This window comes from Trachemys scripta, chromosome 10, assembly GCF_013100865.1.
Source record: "Trachemys scripta elegans isolate TJP31775 chromosome 10, CAS_Tse_1.0, whole genome shotgun sequence".
Lineage (NCBI taxonomy): Eukaryota > Metazoa > Chordata > Testudines > Emydidae > Trachemys > Trachemys scripta.
The window spans coordinates 9,606,353-9,633,930 of NC_048307.1; the positions used below are offsets into that span (position 1 = coordinate 9,606,353).

General features: G+C 47.3%; 1 protein-coding gene and 1 long non-coding RNA gene across 3 annotated transcripts in view; both read right to left on the reverse strand.

Moving 5' to 3' along the window:
- FOXK1 (forkhead box K1) overlaps positions 1–5,468 on the reverse strand; it is a 68,888-nt gene extending 63,420 nt beyond the window's left edge. The window contains exon 1 of one of the 2 annotated variants that reach the window (XM_034785023.1): positions 5,089–5,468. In XM_034785023.1, coding sequence (XP_034640914.1) covers positions 5,089–5,468 — 380 coding nt within the window. The remainder of the gene's footprint in view (positions 1–5,088) is intronic. The other variant, XM_034785024.1, reaches the window with a different exon arrangement.
- A 9,464-nt stretch (positions 5,469–14,932) lies between these two features.
- Positions 14,933–21,444, reverse strand: LOC117883506. The gene is made up of 3 exons (XR_004647301.1): positions 21,074–21,444; positions 19,737–19,805; positions 14,933–15,241 (listed from the first exon to the last, which is right to left on the reverse strand). It is a non-coding gene; the product is annotated as an uncharacterized LOC117883506 (long non-coding RNA).
- Positions 21,445–27,578: the final 6,134 nt, after the last annotated feature.

The following is a 27,578-nucleotide window of genomic DNA, read 5'->3' on the forward strand; positions in this document are numbered from 1 at the left end:
TGTAAATACCAACAATGGTTACTTGTCTCTAAGGGCTTGTTTAGAAGGAGGAGTAATGTAGATTACAGGATGTGATTGCTAAAGCACACTAACATGTTCCACATTAATCGGTCCATGTAGACCCTGCTAGTGTGCACTAAAGGTTCCTTAGTGTGCTTTAATGTAGTGCACTTTGAAACAGTACTACATTGAAGTGTAATAGGAAAAATTACAAAGAAATCACTCATTACAGTATTTACTATTGTAATGAGTGATGCATACAATATACCTTACTCATAACAGTATTTACAATGACACAGCCTCAAAAGACTCCAATTTTTGGACATCTACAACAACCTAAAATTGCTAAAAATATACCCCAAAACCAGAAGCCCTAATTATGCAATAGTTAAGAATTAGAACTTCATAGGAAAAGAGTGATCAGAACTGAAGATGTACCTACAGCATTTCAGAAACAACTCTAGCTTTGCAGTCGTGGTTATGTGGTCAAAGCATTTCCTTGGTATGCGTACATATAGCTCACATTTCCCTCTGAGCTATAACACTATACACACTCATACACCATGATGGCATCATTCTAACCACAAGAATGGAGATTGAGTGGTTTATGAGGTCATCAAAACCCTGAAATTTGTGCATATCAGTTTTCCTATGCCGTGCCGATTTTTACTTTAGTCACATACTTCAATCCTACTGGCTAGCACTTATAAGTCGCCTTGTGTTTCCACCGCCCCCCTTTATACAACAATGTTTATAAACAGAGAATGCTGGGAATAAAATCCTGTTCTTTTATGAATTACTAAACTAGCCTTTAATGCTTTAAACCCCAATCCTACAATGACTTATGCAAGTATTTAGGTTTATGCACTATGAGTAGTCCCACTGAAGTGAACAGGGCTACTCACAGTGCATAATGTTAAGCAACATGCATAAGTCTTTGCAAGATCAGGGCCTTAATGAAGCCTAAAGCTTCAGATAGGCACTTAATAAACCAGACCAAAATATATTGAACAGGAAAACCCCAATATTATAAACAGAATAGCAGATTCTTGGCAACATGTAGTCCAATATTTAGATTTTCAATTTATAGCAGGGTTGATAATGATTAAAAAATTAAAAGCCAATTTTACTTAAATCCATCTTATCATTTAAGTAGGTTTTTATTTATATGTTGTATTTCTTTACTGTTTCTCCATTTTATAGTCTTAAATTACTAGTTTCTTTAGCTTTCTAATTGTTAAGAGAATTTCAGCGAACAGATATTTTTCTGAGAAGCCCCTCACTGAAAATGCTCATCTGTGATGAAAACACAAGTCCAAGACTTCACTAATGTCCTCACCCCAAGAACACCAAAAACTCAAAACACAAAAATGATAAACAAATAGCCTATACAATATTTGCAACCATCACCAACTTCCAATATACTGAATTCCCACAAGTTAAGAAAGCTCAAGTGCTTTGACCAGACTACACTCCTCCATCAGCATTTGCAGTTTTCGTCACTGGATCTTGCAAACCTACGTGACTTAGGTGACTTTAAAAATCCCACTCTTAGGAGCCTAACTTTAGGCATCTGGTTTTGAAAATGTTAGCCTATGTGCATAAAAAAAGGTCACAATACCCTTCTCAAGAAACTGGAGGTCTAAATAAATTTTCATTCTTAAAACTGAAACAAGTTTTGAAGCTACAAAGATATTTTGCCGCAAAGAAAAAGGATTGGAATAAAAACAGAATTAACCCTTGACACTGCTAACACTTATGCATGCTTGAGTTTAAGCACATGAGTAGTCCCACTAAAGTCAAATTATGTACCTGCTTGTTTGCAGGATCTGGGCCTTAATTTTCAGCATTTTGTTTTCTGCCTATAGCTGTTTTTAATACCCTTTAGATAGTGGCTATGTTAAACAACAGCATTTATATTTTAGTTCATTATAAATTTTAACCTAGAGATGCAACACCACAAATTTTCAAATTAGTTTTGCACAGCGTCAACCTGATTTAAACTTTTTTTTTTTTATTAAATCAAATGATTTCATTGTTCCATCCTACTTTATAGAAAGCCATTTGCCACAGTTTAGAATACTAATAACGATCTCTGGATTGGCTCTCCTGTTAATCAGCTGGTTAAGGACCTTCTTTAGTTTTACATCAAGCCCTCTGCTCTTCCACCCAGCTTGGTTCCAGCTGATCACTAACCTCTAGGAAATGCCCTCCTTGTTGGTCATTATTGCTTAATAATATTTCATAGCTGTGGCATCACATCTGTAAAATACAACCTTCCATAATGACACAGCTGTGAAATACAATACTGCAGCCTAGAATACGCACATGATGTAGGATGGCAATGCAGCGTCTTCAAATTCCACAAGTTTGAAAGATACCGTTTCCAGAGATATTCCCCGTCTTCATAATGGACGATTCTGACGGAAACTGTAGAGTTTTTCCATAATGCTTTAAGCGTGCCCACTGAAAGCTCAGAAGAGAGTTTCTAACGAGGCAAGGTATTTGGTATAATCTCATTTTTCCAGGAAACTTCTGAAGTGCAATGATGACAAATGGTGAATTTAAATCAGGGAGTTCTTGAAACATTTTCCACAGCGTGGCTGACTTTTGAACACAGCAATTGTCTCCTGGACCCCTCCTTCCCATTTATGGACAACCTCCCTCCCCTAACATCCCTGTAACAGCAGCAGCAATGAAATACTCTTCTAGACATATGCAATGTATTTTTATCAGTCTTTTACTGTGTTTCAGTCAGGTGGAAATAAGGTAATAAAGTCAGCACCATATGACTAGCCAGCGCTCTGAAGACCTCCAAAAGTACTCCCTGAACCACCATAGGTGAACTCTAATTTAAATCATTTGACGGAACTTCCATTAGATCATAACGCTTAATATAACGTACAGATTCTTCCACCACATTTACACAGCATAGTACTGCCAGACCTGATAATGACATTCATATCAAATAATATTTCAGAATAAAATGCACAGCAAGGTCTCACTACAAAATATTTAAAATTATCTCCATTTTTTATTGCTGACTATATTATTTAGACAGCAGTAGGTGTGCATGGTTCTAGGACCTAAAGTTCTCTTTTTGTCAAGAGCACAGACAGAAGAAGTGGACAGAAGATCAGTTTTATGTCTCACTGAGACCACGCATACTAAGCTTCAGGCAAGTTCTTTGTTCATTTTTTGTTTTATGTCTGAGTTATAAACCCCTAACTGTGTAGAGGACATGGGGAAGATGGAAGTTGTTTACCTGGAATGAACAAGAGGGCAAATTCCCTTAGAAAAGTGTTTTGCCATCGATCTACTTTACAGCTTGGAAAGGCGGGGCAAGAAGTTCATTTACATGGATCATAAACAGTGGCCCAGAAGAGAGGGAGTCTTACTGTGCAGGGCTCCTAATTGTACAGAAAAAAGTAAATAAACTCCTCCCCTACAAGTGATGAAGGGAGAGTGGGGGAAATCACCTTTTCCACTCCGCAAGTCACGAGCAAGTAGAGGGAAAAGAAACAGCGAATTCTCTGCTTGAGAGTATTGTTGGGCACAATACTTATGATTAACTACATGAAGAAACAGAATGACAGGGAGGAGATGAAGCTCACACAAATAAATCCAGAACCAAGAGGGAGCAATGCAACAGAAATGCCCTAGGCTTTAGGGGGCTTGTTTTACAAAGAAAGATTAATTAAACAGACAGTCAAAGGACATCTCCTTAGAAAATGAAACATGTTTCAAAACCAAAACGCCTCAGAGAGCAAGCGGCTGGGGAGTTATAACTAAATTACTAAATACAAAAAGAAACAGCCAGCAGAGGAAGTGAGTAATTAAAAAACTCTCTTCTGAGCAGAAGGCTGGTGAAAGAGGGATAACCCTTAGGGACCCTGCTGCTGGAGGTGAATGGTACAAAGGCCAAAAACTACCAAATAAATCAGATGCCCATACAAACAAGGTGAAATTAAGTGGAGAATAATAAATAAAATATTAATAATCTCTTGCATTTATATAGTGCTTTTTAGTCACAGAGATTACATATAGTGTGTGTATAATACAGCTTTATAGAGATATACACAGAGAGATTACCTCACCCACCACTAATATGCTGTCACCTTGGGGTAGAACGTGGCAGCTGTTTAATAGCGCTCAGCCACAAAACACAATGTTTTCAGAGCAGAAAGTGGGGTGAAAAATCATTATCTCCTCCGCAGGAAGGAGAACCCCATCCCTTCCACCTGAGAGAGCAAGCCCTGTAGCTTCCCTCTGCCACTGCCTGTGGCCTCCTCCATTTCCCCAATAATTCCCCAACTAGCCTGTCCCCTCCCAATGGGTAAAACACTCCCCATTTCCTTTCACCTCCCCAGAGTTCTCCTGGGAAATGAAACACAGCTTTCTTAGGGACAACTATCTGCCTCACTTCCCTTAGACCCTTTGGGTCATTCAGCCTCCCATCCGGCCACCCCGCCAAGGGTGGCATCCTCCAGCAAAGACACCCCTTGGGCTAAGGGAGGACAACATCTCCCAGAAGAAGCTCTCTCTCTCTCTCAGAAAAAAACAACCCCCCTTCCCCTTTTCCCCACCCTGAGATATGACACCTCTTCTCTCTTGAGACAGGGGGCGGACAATGCCCCGCATCCCCCTCCATCCGGGTGGAAGTGACCAACACCCCTCCACTCTTCCCCAGGGGGTCAGGGCACCCCTTTACCTTTCCTTCCCCTACTTACTGCCCCCCACAGGGATACCCCATATCCCCTCCTTCCCATGGGGGTGGGGATGCCCCTTCTCCTTAAAGTGGGGCACTCCCATGGGTGTGAAGGTGCCACCTTTCCCATGCCTCCCCAGGATAGGATGCCCCTTCCTGACCCCAAGGGAGTGGGGGTGTCCCCTTTGCCCACGCCTTCCGGGGGGGGATGAGGTTGCCCCCCTCCCTGCCCTGTGCGAACGGGGTGTCCCCTTTGCTCACGCCCCCCAGGATAGGTCCCCCCCCTTTTACTCCACGGGGCGGGGTGCCCAGCCCCCCCTTGCCCACGCCCCCTCAGGGTCGGGGGCCGCCCCCCGCTGCCCACGCCTGCCCGCGCTCACTGCGGGGGGAGCTGCAGGGCCGGGCCGCCCCGCCGCTGGAAGGCCCCGTCCACGAAGACGCCGTTCTTGCCGAGGCAGCGCAGGTAGAAGTGCGGCTCCTGGAAGCTGAGCTGCAGGTGGCGCCGGGAGATGAAGCTCGAGTGCCCCATGTTCACGTCCACCGAGCCCTGCGAGGAGTTGCGGCCTATGGTGACCGCCGCCTGCCGCATGAGGAACTCGAACTCGCGGCCCTGCAGGCGGGCCAGGGCCGGGCCCGGCGGGGCGGCGGCGGGGCCCGGCAGCGCCGGCCCGGGAGGGGGCGCCGCGGCCGGGCTGCAGGGCGCCGAGCGCAGCGCCAGCAGGGCCCGGGCCCCGCTACTGTCCTCCCCGACTTCAGCCATGTTCCCAGGCAGGGAGCGAGCCAGCGTGCCGGCCTCCGGGGCGGAGCCGGCGGGGGAGGGAAGCGGGGCGGAGCCGGGGGAGCAGCCCGGATCCGCCGCGTTTCTCTTCCCCACCGAGGGACCGGCCTTGCGATGTGTACACGGCGGGGGGGGGGGGGGGTAGCTGCGTGTGCGCGCAACTGCTGTGCACAGGCAGGTGTCCCTTAGCTGGCAGTGTGCGCCCACTTATGCGGCGGTCAATGGCATGTGCGTGGGAGCGACTGGGCATGTGTGTGCTGTGGGCCACGTGCAGCTTGTTCCTTACAAGTCTGTGTGTACACAAGTTGTGTGTATGTGTGTGTGCGCGCGCATTCACACGCCATCTGTCCATTGCGTGTCTGGATGGGAGCAATTGTGCCAATGGTGCTTTTGTGTATGTGCGTAACTGTGTATATGCAGCAGTCCATTGCATTTGTGTGCTGTAGTGGACTGTTGTGCGCAAATGTGCTTGTGTGTGCAACTCAGCCATTGCATCTGTGTGTCATTGTGTATAGGCAGCTGTCGTCTGTATGTGTGCACGCAACTACACATGTGTGTAACTATGCACATGAGTATTTGTGTGCAGTGGTTTGCATGCTTGTGTGTGCCTTGGATTGTATACGTGTATTCTTGTAACTGTGCATACGTGTGTGTGTATGCATGTGCAATTGTTAAACAGCAATTATGAATGAGTCATTGTACATACATATGTATAACTTTAATTGCATGTGCACATGTGCAAAACGTTGTACATATAACCTTGTTTGGTCCATATGTGTAATTCTGTGCCTGTATGTCTGACTGTGGAACTTTACATATGGAAAAAGTACTTTTTAGGCCAGATTTTCAAAAAAGTTAGCATGCAAATGAAGGCAAAAAGTGTAAATACTTTGCACACATAATTATAACGGTTGCAATGCATATCTGTATGCAAACTGTAATTAGGTGTAATTTTTATGTGCAATTACCCAATTTATGCATTGTGTATGCAAATTAGATCTGCATTTTCTTTTCTGAAAATCTGATCCTTTGTGCGTATACTGTGCAGATGATGTCTTTTTGCACTGAATAAACTCATGCTTCAACATGTCGTCCAAATAATGTGTATTAGTCCTGCCATGAGTGCAGGGGACTGGACTAAATGAAGTCTCGAGGTCCCTTCCAGTCCTACGATTCTATGACTAACTTTATGCAAGTAATTTGGGGAATTTTTTTCAAATATATTTATGTGACTTAGGAATCTAAGTGCCATTTTCAAAAGTGACATAAGAGCCTAAGTCTCAAGCACCATCTGTGTGCTTTTGAAAATTTTACTCTTAATGTTTCTTTAGCTCATTTCACTATCTGTAAAGTGGGGATAATCTTCTTTTCCCCCACCCTTTGTCTGCATTCTCTGTTTAGATTATGAATTCTATTGGGCAGGGACTCTCACACTATGTTTGTACAGGGCCTGCCACGAGTCCCAATCTTGGTTGGGAGCTCTAGGCACTATCATAATATATATAATAAAATAATTCCCACATAGGGCAGTCAGCTTTTTAGGTTCATTTACATTTACATCCCAATGAAACATGATGTTTTGCTGCATCATCATCCCATTAAATCATAATATCATCATATCAAGAAATTGTTGCATTGAAATATCATTGCATTGCATCTAAAGGCGAAACCCAGTGATATTCAACCTGGCGATATTCTGAACAAAAAGAGCTCCCAGCCAAGCTTGTAGCTGTCTTCATCACTTCAAACTGACTCAGCTGACATTCTAGGCTTCAGAGTGACAATCCTGAAATCTTCTTATATAGATAAACTAAGGTGTCAATTTAAACAGCTACAATTATACTGGCATAAATCCACATGCGGACAGTCTTCTAGTATAAGAGGTCTTTTTTTTTTCCGTTTAGTTTTGTCACTTTGAAAGTGGTTTATACTAATCTGAAAAAAGATATTTATTCTAAAATCAGAGCCAAACAGGGAGTTATACCAATATAACTATATCTGTTTAATCATACTGGTATAACTGGTAAAACTTTCCCATGTAGACAAGCTGTTAAACAACATGTCACGACGATGACCCATAGACCCTGATAGCAATTTCTAAACCTAAGAACTGCTTGTGGTATTAAAAAAATAAAAATCAGAATGATCTTGGAAACCTTGAGAGCCCTAATTCCTAAGGGTTTAAAAAATCTGGTAAGATGATCTACAAACTAAATATGGTAGAAATAATGTCACCCATTTGTGTGGAGAATGTAGCAGCTGTTTAATAGCAACAGTACACAACAGGGAATAGGAGGTGAAGAAAAATCCCATAACCAGTTGAGAGTGAATTTCAGATACAAAGAATGTAATTATCTGAGTTGGAATTTTGCCAGGACAGCAAGCAAACTCCTATTCCTGGAAAATGTTCCATGGGATCTTTAATAACTACAGAACAGTCAAGACCTCCGTTGTACATCTCATCTGAGACACCACCTTCAGCAGCACAGTGCTCCCTAACACTATGTAGTTGGTTCAGTACCAACTGAAAGAATAAAAGAAAGAAAAAGAGAAAAAAAAAAACCTGTTGAATCATCACCACCACTTCCTACACTACAGAGCTGTTTCTTGGTAGTCTCCTAACCAAACCTAACCCTGTTTATGTGATGCGATAGAACCACAGCTCAATGTAATATAGCTACAGGCCATGTGTAATAAGAAAATGTCACGCTCTTTCTACTATGCAGAATGTATACCGCTCTTTTCTCTATCACAGGGAGGCTACCCATTTTAAAGAGCCAGTTAGTAGAGCCCACTTATCACCCCAGAGTCACCTTGTCATTGAATTAGGATTCTGCTAATCTTTTGTGACATTGCCACCCTATCACAGGAAATAAATTAATGTACAAACATTAGTGCTGCCAGCCTTGCCCACCTGAGTAGCAAAACACCAGATGATCTAAACTCAGTGCATGAATTAAGGGAGTGGGCAAAGGTGGCTTTAAATCACCTTTGTGCTCCCCTAGTTCTAAAGGCACATCTTAGAGAAGCCCTAAGGTTGCTCTAACCTACACCAACTATCCCCTAGCAGCCATTGGCAGCCTGGGGATTGCTGAAGTGCACAACCTCCTAGCCAGCTGCTCAATGCCTGATGGTGATGCTGGGCATGGTGTTCTTACCAGCCCGTCTGCCTGTAGCACCCACTCCCCTTACTGGGTAGTGAGCAAATAGAGCATTATGCTCAGCATCCCTTCTGGCCTCAGCACCGCCACCGCTCTCTCACAACCCACATCTTCACCGCCACAGGATCGAACCATAAGCCTTTGGGAGGAAGGAGTGCTTAGGGCTTGTCTGTATTAAAAAAGTAGTCCTGGTGAGACTAAACCTATTTAAAATCAGTCTAGTTACACCAATGCAAACCCCAAATGCAGATGCACTTAAACTGGATTAAGCCTCACTTACATAGGCTTAGTTTAATTCAGTGTAGCTGGATTGACTTTAAAGTGATTTAGGCCTGGTCTACACTACGAGTTTAGGTTGACTTTAGCAGCGTTAAATCGAATTAAGCCTGGACACGTTCACACGACGAAGCCCTTTCTTTCGACTTAAAGGGCCCTTTAAACCGGTTTCTTTACTCCACCTCCGATGAGGGGATTAGCGATAAAATCGGCCTTAGCGGGTCGGAATTGGGGTAGTGTGGACGGAATTTGACATTATTGGCCTCCGGGAGCTATCCCACAGTGCTTCATTGTGACCGCTCTGGACAGCACTCTCAACTCAGATGCACTGACCAGGTAGACAGGAAAAGCCCCGCGAACATTTGAATTTCATTTCCTGTTTGCCCAGCGTGGAGAGCACAGGTGACCATGCAGAGCTCATCAGCACAGGTAACCATGATGGAGTCCCAGGATCGCAAAAGAGCTCCATCATGGACCGAACGGGAGGTACGGGATCTGCTCGCCATATGGGGAGATGAATCAGTGCTAGCTGAACTCCGTAGCAGTAAATGAAATGGCAAAATATTAGAAAAGGTCTCCAAGGCCATAAAGGACAGAGGCCATAACAGGGACGCACAGCAGTGCCGCGTGAAAATTAAGGATCTAAGGCAAGCCTACCACAAAGCCAGAGAGGCAAATGGAAGGTCCGGGGCAGAGCCGCAAACATGCCGCTTCTACGTGGAGCTGCATGCCATGCTAGGGGGTGCAGCCACCACTACCCCAACCGTGTGCTATGACTCCGTCACTGGAGTGGGGGTCACAGGGAAGCGGGTTCGGGGTACGAGGAAGATGAGGATGAAGATAATGTAGATAACTCACAGCAGCAAGGAAGCGGAGAAACCAGTTTCCCCAACAGCCAGGATATGTTTATCACCCTGGACCTGGAGCCAGTAACCCCCAAACTCACCCAAGGCGTGCTCCCAGACCCTGAGGGCACACAGGGGACCTCTGGTGAGTGTACCTTTGTAAATATTACACATGGTTTAAAAGCAAGCGTGTTTAATGATTAATTTGCCCTGGCAATTGCAGCCAGTACAGCTACTGGAAAAGTCTGTTAACGTGTATGGGGATGGAGCGGAAATCCTCCAGGGACATCTCCAGAAAGCTCTCCTTCATGTACTCCCAAAGCCTTTGCAAAAGGTTTCTGGGGAGGGCTGCCTTATCCCGTCCGCCATGGTAGGACACCTTACCACGCCAAGCCAGTAGCACGTAGTCTGGAATCATTGCATAACAAAGCATGGCAGCGTATGGTCCCGGTGTTTGCTGGCATGCAGACAACATCCATTCCTTATCGCTCTTTGTTATCCTCAGGAGAGTGATATCATTCACGGTCACCTGGTTGAAATGGGGCGATTTTATTAAGGGGACATTCAGAGGTGCCCCTTCCTGCTCTGCTGAACAGAAATGTTCCCCGCTGTTAGCCACGCGGTGGGGGGGAGGGGTGAAGTGATCATCCCCGATAATTGGGTGTGGGGGGGAAGGGAGTTAGTTAGGTTTGTGCTGCATGTTAACCCGGAAACCGCAGCCCCTCCTTTTACATTGCAAACCCATTTTAAATGGCCAACCCAATGGGTGCTTGGTATGGGAAATGAGGGCGCTACTGTTTGAAACCATTCCCACATGTTAAGAAGGTTAAAAAAGCCAAAAGACTGTGGCTTAGCATGGCTGCCTGCAAGCCGAAATCTGTTGCCTGGCACTGCGTGAGTGATCTCTCACACCAAACCGGCAGGCCCTCAATATAAGAGGAAAAATGCGACCTTGTAACGAAAGCACATGTGCTGTGTAATGTGAACAGCAAAATTTAACATGAAAGAGTGTACCCATTGTTCTCTAAAATGTGTCTTTTTTAACCACCTCTCCCTTCTCCTCCACCAGCTGCAAATGTTTCTCCTTCACAGAGGCTAGTGAAGATTAGAAGGAGAAAATGGCGGACTCGGGATGACATGTTCACGGAGCTCCAGATGTCCTCCCACGCTGAAAGAGCACAGCAGAATGCGTGGAGGCAGTCAATGTCAGACTACAGAAAAGCACAATATGAACGAGAGGAGAAGTGGCGGGCTGAATCGTGGGATGAACAGAGCAAGTGGCAGGCTGAAGATGATAGGTGGCATCAGCTTGCAGACAGAAGGCAAGAGTCGATGCTCCGGCTGCTGGAGCATCAAACTGATATGCTCCAGCGTATGGTTGAGCTGCAGGAAAGGCAGCAGGAGCAGAGACCGCCGCTACAGCCCCTGTGTAACCAACAGCCCTCCTCCCCAAGTTCCATAGCCTCCTCACCCAGACGCCCAAGAACACGGTGGGGGGCCTCCGGCCACCCAGTCACTCCACCCCAGATGATTGCCCGAGCATCAGAAGGCTGGCCTTCTATAAGAGTTAAACTTTTAAACTGCAGTGTGTCCTTTTCCTTCCCTCCTCCCCCACCCATCCCGGGCTACCTTGGCAATTATCCCCCTAGTTGTGTGATGAATTAATAAAGAATGCATGAATGTGAAGTAACAATGACTTTATTGCCTCTGCAAGTGGTGCTCGAAGGGGGAGGAGAGGGTGGGGTGGTTGGTTTACAGGGAAGTAGAGTGAACCGGGTGGGGCGGAGGGTTCATCAAGGAGAAACAAACATAAGTTTCACACCGTAGCCTGGCCAGTCACAAAACTCATTTTTAAAGCTTCTCTGATGCGCACCGCGCCCTGCTGTGCTCTTCTAACCACCCTGGTGTCTGGCTGCGCGTAATAAGCAGCCAGGCGATGTGCCTCAACCTCCCACCCCGCCATAAATGTCTCCCCCTTACTCTCACAGATATTGTGGAGCGCACAGCAAGCAGCAATAACAATGGGGATATTCTTTTTGCTGAGGTCTGAGCGAGTCAGTAAGCTGCACCAGCGCGCTTTTAAACGTCCAAATGCACATTCCGCCACCATTCGGCACTTGCTCAGCCTGTAGTTGAACAGGTCCTGACTCCTGTCCAGGCTGCCTGTGTACGGCTTCATGAGCCATGGCATTAAGGGGTAGGCTGGGTCCCCAAGGATAATTATAGGCATTTCAACATCCCCAATGGTTATTTTCTGATCCGGGAAGAAAGTCCCTTCCTCCAGCTTTCGAAACAGACCAGAGTGCCTGAAGACGCAAGCCTTATGTACCTTTCCCAGCCATCCCACGTTGATGTTGGTGAAACGTCCCTTGTGATCCACCAGGGCTTGCAGCAGCATTGAAAAGTACCCCTTGCGGTTTATGTACTCGCTGGCTTGGTGCTCTGGTGCCAAGATAGGGATATGGGTTCGATCTATCGCCCCACCACAGTTTGGGAATCCCATTGCAGCAAAGCCATCCACTATGGCCTGCACGTTTCCCAGAGTCACTACCCTTGATATCACCAGGTCTTTGATTGCCCTGGCAACTTGGATCACAGCAGCCCTCACAGTAGATTTGCCCACTCCAAATTTATTCCTGACTGACCGGTAGCTGTCTGGCGTTGCAAGCTTCCACAGGGCTATCGCCACTCGCTTCTCAACTGTGAGGGCTACTCTCATCCTGGTATTCTGGTGCTTCAGGGCAGGGGAAAGCAAGTCACAAAGTTCCATGAAAGTGCCCTTACGCATGTGAAAGTTTCGCAGCCACTGGAAATCATCCCACACCTGCAGCACGATGCGGTCCCACCAGTCTGTGCTTGTTTCCCGGGCCCAGAATCGGCGTTCCACGGCATGAATCTGCCCCAGTAACACCATGATTTGCACATTGCTGGGGCCTGTGCCTTGTGAGAGGTCTATGTCCATGTCAATTTCCTCATCACTCTCGTCACCTCGCTGCAATCGCCTCCTCGGCTGGTCCTGGTTTTGCTTTGGCATGTCCTGGCTCTGCATATACTCCAGGACAAAGTGCGTGGTGTTCATAGTGCTCATAATTGCCACGGTGATCTGAGCGGGCTCCATGATCCCAGTGCTATGGCATCTGGTCTGAAAAAAGGCGCGAAACTAGTATCTGACAGACGGAGGGAGGGAAGGAGGAGCGAGTGACGACATGGCGTACAGGTACAGGGAATTAAAATCAACAAAAGTGGCTGTGCATCAGGGAGAAACACAAACAACTGTCACACAGAATGGCCCCCCCCCAAGATTGAACTCAAAACTCTGGGCTTAGCAGGCCATTAATTTCACGGAGGGAGGGGGAAGCAAATGAATACAGAACAAATCTATTTTTTACATCTTAAGCTGGCAGACGACGGTGCAGCATGACTGATAGCCCTCGGCATCTTCTGGGTGCTTGGCAGAAAATACTGGGCGCTTGGCAGAAAATAGCATACTATGACTGATGGCCATCATCGTCGAGACTGCCCAGGTGCCCATGATTGACAGCCACTGCAGTACGACGACGGATACCAGTCGTAATATACCATCTTCTACCAAAAGGCAAGGGGCTGCTGCTGTGTACAATGCAGCCCCACGTCTGCCAGCCCCACGTCTGCCAGCCCCCAGATCGCCGATGAAGGCTACCAGTCATACTGCACCGTCTACTGCCAAAAGGCAATTAGCTGCTGCTGTGTAGCAATGCAGTACCACGTCTGCTGGCACCCAGAGGACATATGGTGATGGTGAGCTGAGCTGAGCTGAGCGGGCTCCATGATTGGCGTGGTATGTTGTCTGCACAGGTAACCCAGGTAAAAAGGCGCGAATCGATTGTCTGCCGTTGCTCTGACGGAGTGGGAGGTGCCTGACGACATGTACCCAGAACCCCCCTCGACACTGTTTTGCATCATGCAGGCATTGGGATCTCAACCCAGAATTCCAATGGGCGGCGGAGACTGTGGGATAGCTACCCACAGTGCAACGCTCCGGAAGTCTACGCTAGCCTCGGTACTGTGGACGTGGTCCGCTGACTTAATGCACTTAGAGCATTTTATGTGGGGACACACACAGTCGGCTGTATACAACCGATTTCTATAAAACCAGCTTCTATAAATTCGACCTAATTTCGTAGTGTAGACATACCCTTAGTTACCTCTGTGCAACTTTTCTAATACAGACCAGGCAGTGCTGCTTTGTAGTGACACCTCTGGCCACTTTGAGACAGATACTTATTTGATGGGCTCCACAGGGACTGTCAGCATGATAGGATGACTGAGTGGGGAAGGAGCAAAGGTTAAAACAAACAGGACGGGAGGCTGGAATAGAGCCATACTATGCTGGGTTTAGTGAGTGGTACAAGGCACATCTTTCTGGTCAGCTGTTTATCTGACAACATATCACTGATATAGTTGGGTGGGGTGGAATATTGCAGGGGGTGGCTGCTTTGTGCTATCTATTGTGGACAACTGAATGTAATGTGTTGATATGTTTACTTAGCATCATGCACCCAGATACCACCACGCTGGACAAATAAAAATCTGTTTTAAACAGTGATAAAGAGAACATTTCTGCATTTATCTGGGTATATGGTGTTTGCTTAAAAAACAAACTAACTTCCATTTCTGCCAGATAAGTAGCACAGACTGGTTAAATGTGCATTTCTACAGCTCTTTGCCAAGTTGTTTCTAGCCATTTTGGTGTATGGGACTGAATACATATTTATCAAGTCCCAGTTCAGCAAAAAAATTATGACTGGCTTCAGCACCGCAGGAAACCTGCTCAATCCGCAAACAAAGCAGAATTGAAAAGCAGCCTTGACAGAGAGGAAAGATGTGAACTGCATGCTGGGTGTGGGTTGCTTGATGTATTTACCCACTAGCTAGACAACACACTGATGCTAACAATGAAAACTATCCTAATGAGCACAGCCTTGACCTAGTGACGGAGCTTGAGTAGAAGAGTGAAAGAAAGCAATTACGAAGTGTAAGAGATTCTGCTGTCTCCAGGGTAGATCAGTCCCACTTCTCTCCTGAGCACACAGTGCCATTCTGATGGGTTTAGGTGATACAGCTCAACTGTAGATTATTAGGGACTTAGCTGAGACTGCAAGACGCACACCAACATGGCTACAACAACACTGCCTGCCACTCAAACACACCGATACAATATAAAAAAATCTTTGGACTGGTTCAGTGCTGCCCCTTTAAACATACAGCAGACTACCTTTCTCATTTTCTCTTCCGTCCGCAAGTTGTTTTCAAACACACTCTTGTGCTTTTTGCCCAGATGCACTTGAACCAGATGTAAAAAACGAACACCCTTCTCTGTGTTGGTGAAGCTACTTTCCTAATTGACCTGCTCTCCAAGGTAGCCTCATGACTTGTTCCAGAAGGATGATCTTTAATTCCGGGTTTTCTCATCCACCTGTGAAATTACACAACCCTGAAATAAAGGCAAAGATTTCGATCATATAATCATCTGTTGGTACTTTTTTTAATCAAGCAATCCATACACAATAAACAATGTGCAAGCACTAAATGCAACCAACCAACTTATTGTTGCTATTTATGTTTTGAATCACCTACAACTCTATTAATATATTAAACACACAAGCATCCCCAAGAATTTCTGCCAATGCATTCGGTCCTCCTGAATTCCTTGATATTCTTTGCGAATGCAACTCAGTCCTGACTTGCAGCAACCCATACCTATTCCAGTTGTGGACTCTTTCCTGAGCCAAGAATGTGACTGTGCCAACCTGTGTGCTCACTGTATGATGTGTGGACAAATGCCCTCTACAAAGTAGATCGAGAACACAATGCCTAGCACAATGGGGCCCTGTATTCTAATTTGGGGCCTCTAGACACTACAAGAATAAAAATAATAAATCATAACAACACCAAAACTATTTCATTTGTGACCTAAAATAGGTGCAAACCCAATAGTAGATGTGACAGAGGCTACATTATGAAAGGAGTGAAATGTTAATACACTGACTTTTCCTACCACTTTTAAATGGCAGAGGTTAAAAAATGTTTGATGTTGCTCAAACAGCAGATACTGATTCAAGAACTGTAGGTGGGAGCACCAAGGTTCCCAAAGTCTGCAAGAAATGCTAAAAATTTGTTCTAGTAGCTATGTAATCCTCCTCCTGCCATGCTAAAATGAACAGTCAGTAGCAGAGTTAAAGAAAGGAATGTAGACAATTTCTGGTGTAAGATGCCAGAAAGATGCAATGTCACCAGTCCCCTCAGATCGGGTTAGTTCTTCACGGACTTGCTCAGAAACTTTAAGAAAAAGACAATTTAAAATGTAGCAGTGTCTTCCTGCGAGGGGCTGTTCCTTTCCTACAAGGTGCCTGCCAAGCATCCTCAACACTTTGTAAAGCTAACAGCAATGCTTCCTCTTCCAACTCCACTCTGAGAACTTCACCCCTTCAGAAAGCCTACTCTTTCCATAGCCATTTATTTTACAAATGTTCTGCTGTGAGCTTGTTTACTATAAAATCTGGCATTCTGAAAATGTTCCTATCACAGTTTGTTTAGGTTTCATGGCCTCTGTGTGTGTAGGTTTCATGGCCTCTGTGTGTGGTAATCACACTTACCAAGAATATATTATCACAGTAGGTTCTCTGAAACAAAAAAAAAAAAAAAAAAAAAAAGACTTGGAAGAATCCAATGCTCAAACCTTGCAATTCCTAAGACATTATGTGATCTGTTGTTTGCATTTCCACTGCAGATACCCTGGCCATTTACTAGAACCTGTGCCAGAAACTGATGAATTGCACATCCCATGATAGATGGTCTTGGACAAGCCTATTTATTATAAAAATAATGTTATAAAAGCGACAGCACTTCAAGAAGTGTGTTTATAATAATTTATAGCATTTATAGAGCTACTTTCATCTGCAGCTTTAAAACTACTGAATCAATTTTCTTCAAAGTTGGCTTGAAACTTAGATCTCAGTGAGATAAATACAACAAGCCCAGTTTGAAGTTCTTGGTTTCAGTCATTCTTAAATTATGAGAGCACATTTCTGATCAGAGCATACAGAGAAACGATGTGTTATTTACAACACAGAGCTGGAAAATGGATGAATCAATGTAACACAAATAATTGAAATAACATTCTTCCTTGGGCTGAGATCACACTTGGAAAATCTCAGCCAAAAAGGAATATGTTTCGAGGCTATTAGGAACAACTGGAAAAGGCAGTTAGAATTGAAATTGAAACTCAACCCAACTATGGTATACACTGCCCATCTGCTACTGTAAACTAGCTATGTGCATTGTTTGGATGGTTGAGGGCAGCTGATCTTAAGCCTCTTGCCTTACAACACCCTCAAGAAGTTAGAGAATCCAGTAAAACTACACACTTTGTTATGTGATATTTACAAAACACTTGAAGTGAAAACACAGCCTGATTGTTCACTGCCTTGCACCTTGAGTTGTAATTTAGACCTGTGTAAAGGGAGTGTAAAACACTACCCAAATCAGAATGGTAGTGTTTTCTGCCGATGGTACTCTCATTTTTTCGAGTGTAAATGATACACAAAGTTTCTAATCAGACCCATAATCCAAGCCAGGATAATGTAAGCAAAATTACATTAGTTTCTGACTAGCAACCTCAAACCTCCGTTTTCTCAGAATCTGGAGGTCTTCAATGGACAGCCTACATGTGGTATGCATGCAAGTGCTATTTTAGCAGACTCCCACTGATCCATGGCAGGCGGGAGATGCTGGGAGGGAGTGGGAGCTGGCTGCCAGTGGGTGCTAAGCACCTGCTAATTTTTTTTTCCCCCGTGGGCCTGGAGCACCCACAGTGTCAGCGCCTATGACTGCAGACGAACAGGAACTTCCCATTCTTCTTATGGTCAAAAGTACAAGTGTTTGGGAGCAGAAAGGAAAGTTGCCTGCTCATTCTTTTCATTTTCCCCTCCTCACGTGTCTTACTTCCATAGCAACCTCTATGCTATGTGAGTGCAAAGTATTTCTCTAGAAAAGTGGCTCTCAGCCTTTCCAGACTACTATACTCCTTTCAGGAATCTGATTTGTATTGCATACCATCAAGTTATCCCTCACTTAAAAACTACTTGCTCACAAAATGAGACATAAAAAAGTGCCACAACACACTATTACTTAAAAATTGCTCACTTGCTCATTTTTACAATATGGTTACAAAAAATCAATTGGAATATAAATATTGTACTTGCATTTCAGTGTATAGTATATCGAGCAGTATAAACAAGTCATTGTCGTATGAAATTTTAGTTAGTACTGACTTCACTAGTGTTTTTTATGTAGCCTTTGTAAAAGTAGGCTAATATCTAGATGAGCTGATGTACCTCCTCAAAGACCTCTGCCTACCCCCAGGCATAGGTGCTGACTCCGTGGGTGCTCCACGGCTGGAGCACCCACGGAAAAAAATTAGCGGATGTTTAACACCCACTGGCAGCCAGCTCTCCTCCTCCCCGCCAGTGCCTCCCGCGCGCCAGCGGCCCCACCGATCAACTCCTCCCCCTCCCTTCCAGCACCTACCACCTGCGGCAATCAGCAGTTTTGCAGAATGCAGGAGCCTCTGAGAGGAAGGGGGAGGAACTGGGACGGGGCATGCTCAGGGGAGGAGTCAGAACTGGGTGGGAAGAGGTGGGACTTGGGAGAAGGGATGGGGTGAGGGCGGGGCCTGGGGCAGAGCAGGGGGTTGAACACCCTCAGGTCCAGAGGAAGCCCGTGCCTATGCCCCAGTATATGCTCAGATATCATATTAGGGTTACCATATTTAAAAAATAAAAAAAGAGGACACTCCACGGGGCCCTGGCTCCGCCCCTTTCCCACCCCGCCCCAACTTTGCCCTTTCCCCGCCCCTTCCCCAAAGTCCCCGCCCTAACTCCGCCCCCCCTTGAGTGCTCCGCATTCCCCCTCCTCCCTCCCAGCCACGTGAAACAGCTGCCCGAGCGCTACCGGCTTCACGGTTTGCCGGGCAGCCCCCAGACCCTGTGCCCCCGGCCGGCGCTTCCCCAGCGCAGCTGGAGCCCGGGAGGGGAAGCGCCCAGCCAGGGGCGCAGGGTCTGGAGCCCCCATGCCTCCAGCCCCTGCGCCCCCGGCCGGGCACTTCCCCTCCCGGGCTCCGGCGGCTGCTGTGCTCCCTGAACTCCTGGGCTCTGTAAGCGCCGAGCTGCCTGAGCGATACCGGCTTCGGGCAGCCCCCATGCCTCTGGACCCTGCGCCCCCGGAGCCCGGGAGGGGAAGTGCCCAGCCGGGGGTGCAGTGTCCAGAGGCATGGGGGCTGCCCGAAGCCGGTAGCGCTCGGGCAGCTCGGCTCTTACAGAGCCCAGGAGTCAGAGAGCACAGCAGCCCCCGGCGCCCGCTCTAAGGTAAGCCAGGGAGTATTTTTCCCGGACATGTTCAGCTTTTTGGAAATTCCCCCTGGACGGGGGTTTGATTACCAAAAAGCCGGACATGTCCGGGAAAAACTGGACGTATGGTAACCCTAAGATATCTCATTCATCTTCTATAAGTGCTTGCTTCGAAATCAGAGCCAATGACTGTATGTCATAAGTCTGGTAGGAAATGTTCCACGTCCCACTGTCAACATGTCTATGATAAGCAAGATGCTTTACAAAGATGAAAAGTCAACACGGGGCCAGGCCCTACTCCCATTGACTTTGGAGGTGCAAGATCTGACCCATTCTCAGCAGCTACACTATGTGTGTACTTCACCTAATAGATGGGCACTTCTGGCGCCATATGGAAATGTTTTGCCCGTGACCATATGAGTAAGATGTGCAGACTGTACAACCGGGTAGGCTTGCAGGGCTGCAGAGGGTAGATGTGGGGGGACTCACTGAAAGCAGAAGAATCCGCCACTAACTGGCCATGAGGGAAGATAATGAACACATGCTATTTCTTATCCCTGCTCCTCTGCTGCTTCCACTCACCTGTCATGTTGAGAGAAGCCTCTGTTAAGCACTGGGGCAACATGCCTTAGAGCTGGCTTACAACGGTCCCTTCAGATGAAACAAATTTAAAAACGTTATTAAAGCGAATGTTAAAATTATGTAATACATAGGTTAAGAAAAGAGTGTCTGTATTACTACTATCTGATTTTATACACAGCCCGTCTTCTCCAGCGCAGGGATCCCACAAGTCTGTATTTTGTATACTGTACATTGGGGGCCTGGTTATGACCCAGACAGGGCCGGCTCCAGGCACCAGCCTGGCAAGCAGGTACTTGGGGCGGCCACTCCGGAGGGGGGCGGCACGTCCAGCTATTTGGCGGCAGTTCGGCGGATGGTCCCTCACTCCCGCTCAGAGTGAAGGACCTCCCGCCGAACTGCCGCCGCAGATCGCGATCGCGGCTTTTTTTTTGGCTGCTTGGGGTGGCCAAAACCCTGGAGCTGGCCCTGGACCCAGAGGAAGAATGTGGTGGGTGTTATCCATGTTATCCATCTCCCCTGTCCCACACCGTTGGGGAGGCAGCAGCAGCAGCAGCATCCCCCTGGCCTGAACCTCATGAAGAGCCCTCAGAAGGGGCACAGATCCAGGCTGGAAAGGGGGTATGGCTGGAGCATCTATGCTGGGTGTCATTAAGTCAGAGGAGGTAACTGGCCCCCAGTCATGGGCGGCGGGTATTGCAGGCCGGGCGGGGCTGATCCTCTCCAAACAGCCCTGTGTGGCCCCAGCCAACCTCCGCCTCGAGGCTCCCTTCTGCTTCCCGCTGGCGTTCTTCCCCTATGGCCGGGTTGGGATTAGGGAGGACCGGCCTGTGGCCCAGGATTTTGGGTTGGCTGGGGCTGTGCTGCCCGCCCTGCACTCTGGGGCTGGGGGCCATGCTGCCTTCCTGGCACTCCAGGGCTGGAGGCCACGCTGCCTACCCGGCGCTCCAGGGCTGGGGGCGCTTGGGTGGCCTGGGGTTGGGGCAGGAAGGCCCAGTGGCCGTGGTGGGGGGCCTCTGGGCTCCGGCAGGGGACGGGCCTTGGGCAGAAGGGGCAAGGCCCAGGGCTAGCCTCCCAGAGCCGGCAGTTCACATGCCGCTCATGCCCCTAGTTTGTTCTTGAATTGGGAAGCAGCAAAGGCAGCATTAAAAATTTTGTTCCAAAGGGGCCCAGACATCCTGAGAATCCCTTGGAATCTCTAGATTCTGGGGGAAGAACCTCTTGAGTATTCTAGCAAGGTGTGGACTTTGTTCCATAGGGGGAGACTCCTGTTTCCTACTGGTTCTCCTCCTAAGGGCATTTCCATGGGAGGGGCAATCCAAAACATTGCTTTTACTTACAGTACTAACAAGTCCTCCCACTTCAGTCCTAGTTTAATGGTTGATCCATTTTCTCTTTCCATTCTGCATTCTCTTTCCATTCCTCCTCAACTATTTTGATTAGAGAAGTTAATGCAATAAGAACATATGCTGTAACTGCTGGGAAACAGTATTGGACTTGTAATGATTTATAATCACTTTAAAGGCACACTGTCCACTTAAAAGTCACACATTTATTTACCTACCTTACTAACAAGCCCTTATAGTATTAAAAGTGAAAGGATTTTAAAAACCCAATTTGCTTGTCCCTCACCTTGAACAACGAAAAATCAATGATGTCTGTTTCACTTTTGTTTATAGTCATTTTCACTTTCAGGGTCCTTAGCGCTATAGTGGCTGGTTTTCAGACAGTCCAGGTGAATGCATGTTTGCTCCCAAACAACTGATGACATTGGAATTTTTAAAAAGCGAGGGAAACATTTATATTGGTTGTTCTAACAAATACTTGTATTTATAAAATTTAAATCTTTGCTCAGCAGCTGTCCTCACTGAGACAGACACTGTATAAAAGTTTAACAAATAGGCTGAATCTAATACAAGATATATGAACAGTAGGCTTCCTTACTTAAGAATCCTGGGCAAAATTAGGTTTTCAATTAAAAAAAATAGGGTAAAGATCTTTTTCACATTTAAAACAATGATTTGTTCTTGAAAAAGTTTGTATTAACAAAACTAAACAAAGATCAGGAACTCCACATCCTTCCCACACTGTCAATCCAATCCCATGAACAGGTCACGCATTCACGTAGGGATGGAGAGGGACACAAAGGGAATGTTATTTTAAACAGCTATGTGTATTTTATTGCCTTTATTCTTTGTATATATCAGGCTGAAAAGGAATATGGTAGTGGACAATAACATGATTTTGTAGGCCAATGGTTTTCAAGAATCCAAAAAAATCCCCAAAGTTTCAGATGCATTTACTGGCTGAGCAAAGCAAGGCCCTACACTCAATTTGACGGCATTTTTCTGCTTGTCTGTAATGCCATCACTTTTGAATACTGCATATGGACAATTCCAAAACTTCAGGGTATATTTTAGGCATCAATGGCCAGAATCCTATTTATTTTGGTGAAAACCAGAAAACTGGAAAGGGAAAATGGGGGGCGGGGGGCCGGACATGGCGCCCTTTGCATCTGGTTTGCAGCTTTAAGCACCTCTGTAATTGTCTAGAGACCAAAAACCTGGTAGTTGGCAGCCATTAACACCTTTCAGCACAACAACAACACCCCCCCACCCCGCCAATCTCAGCTCTGCTTATCCTCATACAGTTTAAAATGCTGACACCCCAAATGAGTTATCTGCCAGAGAGAAAGCAAAGAAAGAAGAATGCTGGGTGCATACAGATGCCCTGGCATGGGAGTGGTGGTGAATGAGGGACACTGATATAGCAGGGTATGTGGGGGCACATAGAACTCCTGGCTTGGCGAGAGAATGAGAAACAATGGTATGGAAGGAGGGGGACATTGGGGACATCTCAGCCCGTGATATGTGGTGGAGAATGGAATAGGAGGCACGCAGAGCCCCTGCCAAGGTGGGGAAGGGGGCTTGGGAACCATGGAGGGAAAGAAGAGGGTAATGAGGGGGCACAAAGAGCCCCTGGCATGGCAGGGGAACAATGGGGGACCCTGGTATGGGGGGAAGGGGACACAAGGAGCATCCACAGCCCTGGCATGTTGGGGGGAAGGAGTTGCAGAAAGTCCTTGAAATAGAGGGGGAAGGAAGGGTGGCACCCAGAAAGCTTGTGGGCGGAATGGAGGGAGGCAAGGAGTTCCTGGGGTGTGCAGTGAGCTCGGCCTAGAGGAGCTACAAAGCATGTGACCCTCTGGTTTACAGTAGCATCCAAAATACGTGTCATGCTCACCAAAAAATACAATACAGAGAAAAAAACCTGTGCCAGCTAGACGTACAGACGTACAGAACTTGTCTTAAATTACCTCTCCAAGGAGAGACACAAATCAGCCACTTAACAGCAGTGAAGTGAGTGAATTATATTAAAGGTTCATTCAAGGGGGCCTTTTAAGACAGAAGAATGATCCCTTGTACCGGTTTTACTTTCTCTCTAGCAACCTATCGGCTTGATCCTGAGAGGTGCTGAACACACTGTCCCCAACCAACGCACTTACGCACATCCTTAACTTTAAGAATGAGAGCACTCCCACTCACGTCAATTGGACTAAGTAAGCACCTGCTTGTGTACTTTGCTCAACTGGGGACTGAGTACTCAGCACCTCCATGGATCAAACCCTTAAAGCTGACCTATTGGCCACATATCAAATAAGCTGCTCCCATAAAGAAAGCAACAGGGAAAATGCTGGGCAGGCTTAGAAGCCCTGCTAAGTTTGACTACAGGTCAGACATCGCTGCCAAGTTTTGTTAGGGTCCGGGTGTGACATTTTATGCAAAATATATACTGAGCTATTTTGCATATTTGAAACAGATTTGCATATGACCATGAACACCAGCCTGAAGTGAGCAAATCTTTCCACAAACAGTGGCATGGGCAAGACATGTAGCTGCTCAGAGCTGGCCAGCTGTGTCTGGGAAAGGTGGGAGGGAGTCTGGGGACAACCAGGGTAAACGAGTGGGTTGGTACTGGAGGGTATCTGGAGAGTGTAGATCGGTGGGTGTTCGAGAGTGACTGGAGGGGAAGGTGTTGAGAGGGGAGTGGAATTGCTGATGGGTGTTTGAGGGTCCTGGGTTACAGGGTGCTGGGTGTCTGGGGATGGAGGGATGGGTGAGGAGGTGAAGGTGTTCTGAGGAAAATGAGGCTGTTGGGGAGGGGGTATGTGTGTGAATCTCATGGCTGAAGAGCGTCTGGGGAAACTGGCACCTAGAGGGCAATTTGTGGGTCAGACTGAGGAGGGCTGTCTGGGGTATGCTGGGGGGCTGGAGAAGGCTGTTTGGGGTGAGGGGCTGGGTGGGTTGTCAATAGTCCTGTATTAATAGGGGCGTCCCTTATTTAAATAGAAATTGCCTATCCCATACAAAATCAGTATGGGATGCCTTTTATCCCGTATTTCAACATATTCAAATATCATCATTATGCAAAGCCAGTTTTCTCATGACCTTACCTTCCCATGCTATAAAGTTTGTAAAATTAGACAATGTAGTAACACAAAATCGGTCCCATGATTTACTGAACCCATCTCCCTATGGCACAGAGGTTCCCAAACTATGGGGTGTGATTCCCTCAGGGGTGTGTGACAACGTTATTCAGCGGGCATGAGGATCTGATGGGGCCAGGCTGAAAGGCTGGAGTCAGGTGGGGGCTCTATCCAACAGGGGAAGCGGATGGGACTCTGCAGATGGTCTCAGCTGTCAGGACCAGGCTCCCTGCCCGCCTCGCTCCCCCACTGTTGCAGCAGCCACCAACCAGCCGTTATGCTCCTGTGCTGGGAATGTTGGCAGAGAGAATCTGCCACATAGGTGCTGGAACTAAGGGTGTGGGCGGCCTGGAGGCACCCCCTGGCTTGAAGTAGTTTCCATTATACACAGGGTTTACAGTTTGGTTCAATGGCTCTCAGCACCCCCATGCTACAAATTGTACCAGCAGCACCCCGGGAGTACTAGCCAGAGCCCTTTCCTGACCGGGGGGCCCTTCAGCGCAGCCCCAGGGCACACAGCCCCAGGGCACACAGTCCCGTCCCGGGTCCGCTTCTCCTGCCAGACAGAGCCTGTGTGTGGGAAGCAGACGGGCCGTGTCCAGGGCTTGAGTCAGCAGGGGGCCATCACTCCCGGATCCATCTTTCCACTCGCCTCCGGCCCCAAGCCCTGGCTTCAGCACTGCCCTGCCTGGGTCCTGCCTGACTGCTGCAGGGAGCGCAGGGTTTCCTCCACTGCCACCTGGTTTCCTTCCCGACCTCCTGTGGCACTGGGCACCCACCCCCGGCCCGGTGGGCACGGGGCACTACTCCTCCCCCATAGGGGGGCTAAGAAAACAGCCCCCTATTTTTGAAATACAATGTTGGCCACCCTGGGTCTGGGGAGCCCTTTATGGGCTAGAAGGGCTGTTTGAGGGGGAGTGTGGGGGCTGGGAAGGGCTGTTGGGGGAGGGGGACTAGGGAGGAGGACTCGCTGGCTGGGGGAGGGGGCAGCCCACGCCCTGGGCCCCTCCCCCGGCTCCTCCCCCTCGGAGCGGCTCCCTCCGCGCTGCGACCCAGCAGGGGGAGCGTCGCGCAGCGAGAGAGACCAGACTCCTCACGGCTGCTTCGCTTCCCTGCAGGCCAGGCGCCGCGGCGACCTCTGGTGGCCAAAGGCTGCCATTGCAACCCCGTTCCCTGCAGCCCGGCTTGACTGGGGACAGGGCTGCCCAAGGCCGAGGCCGGCCATGACCCTTGGCCGTCTGGGGTCAGCCAGCCTGTCTGGCTGGTCACCGTTTGCCCAGCTGGCGCGCCAGTTCCGCCTCCTTGCACCTGGCCCCAGAAGAAAGGCCCCCGTCAAGGCGAGGACGCAGAGCGTCTGCTCCCTTTCGGTCCTTAGATAACCACTGATGCCCTCTGGGAGCTCCTGCAGGGGCAGTCCCCTTCTCCTGGCAGGGGTCTCTGGGGCTGGGACCACCGCTGCCCCAGGGCTGGGGCAGAAGGCACGATTATACCATCCCCTGCAGGTCCATAGGTCGCTTGGCTTCACCCTGGGGCACAGCTTTCCCGTGGAAGGGGCTGGAGGCACCTGGAAATCCCAGTGACGGGAATAGGAACTCACTTCGTACCATGGAGAACACAGCAAGCGTTCCCCGAGGGGAGGCAGCGTTTTTTTTCAGCCCTATGAAGGGACAAGGCTGTTCAGCCTTTGTACCCTATTCAACTTTCCGCCTTTCCACTGAGACTGACACAAAAGGAGCCATCTGGTGCTGTATTTTGTGATGTGTCCACGTGTCCACCAGGACTTGACTGAAACTTCTACGCTTATTTGCATAGGCCACTAAACAAGCATGAGATGATAACTTTTGGCTACTACCAACCTAAACTGGATTTGAAGTGGTCACTTAGTATCTATCCCTTGTTACTGGGTCTCGTTTACCAAAAACAGTTTTGCTGGTGATTGCTTTTTTTCTCAGGTGTTTATTTAAAAATATTCAACTTACAAACACAGGGCCTGTAGCAACTGTGGGCAAGACAGTTGGGGTGGGCTTTTTTTTTAATTGTTTGCTTTTGAGCTTCAGTGTATTAGCAAATATTTGCTGGCACTGCTTTTGCTGGTTCGAGGAATAGGGACTATCTCTAGCATTGTGCTGGCTCCCTGGAATCCAATTTAAGTCCTTGTTGTTAAGTGTCCATCATGATTGTTTTATTATATTTCTTGCCATACCACTGACTGTAATGAATTGCTACGATATTATCTCTGGCCCCCTCCATGCTTCCCCTGCAGCTTCTGACAGAAATTCAGTATTAGGAAAATGAACCACTGAAATAAAGTCTCATAAAATATGTTATAAAAAAGATTGCTAGGCAACCAAGAAGAATGCCGGGAACTGAAAGGAGCCTAAGTGAGCATATCAAGCCTGGGTCAGAGTGTCAGACGGAGAAGCAGGGTGCGGGGATTCTTGTTTCTTAGTTCTAGCTACACTTAGATTTTGATTTTCTTTTGGAAGAAATAATTATTATGGAAAAATACATACATACATATGTGGTAGCTGATGTGACTGCCTCTAATCCCGGACTGATCAACTGGCTGATCAAATGCAGTTGGCTGGATCTTCTCAATAGAAGGCAAAGTGAAATGAGGTTTTTCACCGCCACCAAATTACCCATATTTTAACTGTTTACATTTTCCAGGGGTAAGGGCCATCTCCCTGGGTCCCTCTTGTAAGAATAAGTGGTATGCTTGAAAGTAGCATGCGTCACCTTAGCCTCCATTTCCTCACCCCAACCTCTTTTGTATGTCACAACTGTTACTTTAGATAAAGCAGCCTCAGTAAAGAAGGCAAAACAGACAAAAACAACACAATTTCTTTGCAGAGTCTAACACTAGTAATTGGCTGTTTACAAATACATATACAAATGTAAAAGGAAAATTGAAGGAGGCTTGAGAGAACAACAGCAGAGGAATTACCGTAGGTGTAAACAGGAAATGTTTATAGCTAACGTCATTAGCTAAAATCATAACCCAGGTTTTGCTTTCAGCCCAGTCTCCAGCTCAAGACTTGGAGATGCTATTCCTTTGTAGCTTTATTAGCCAGTCATAGCCCAACCTCTATTTACTCCCTGGATGGCCCAACTAAGCCTTTAAGAGGAAGCACTCAGACCCTCAGCCCACTCCCCAGACAAGGCTGAGACTTTGATTTCACTCCAAGCAAAGCTTCCACCCAAACTGCTTACGTGAGTTCCTTTTCCACCCTCAGAAAAACCCCGAGAACCTTCACCTTTTGGTGACTAGTGTGTGACCTCTCTGGCGCGCTCCCTTTAACTTCTCGAGGGCATTAAGACAAACATGTACATGGTGAAACTGTTGAGTACTGGGACCT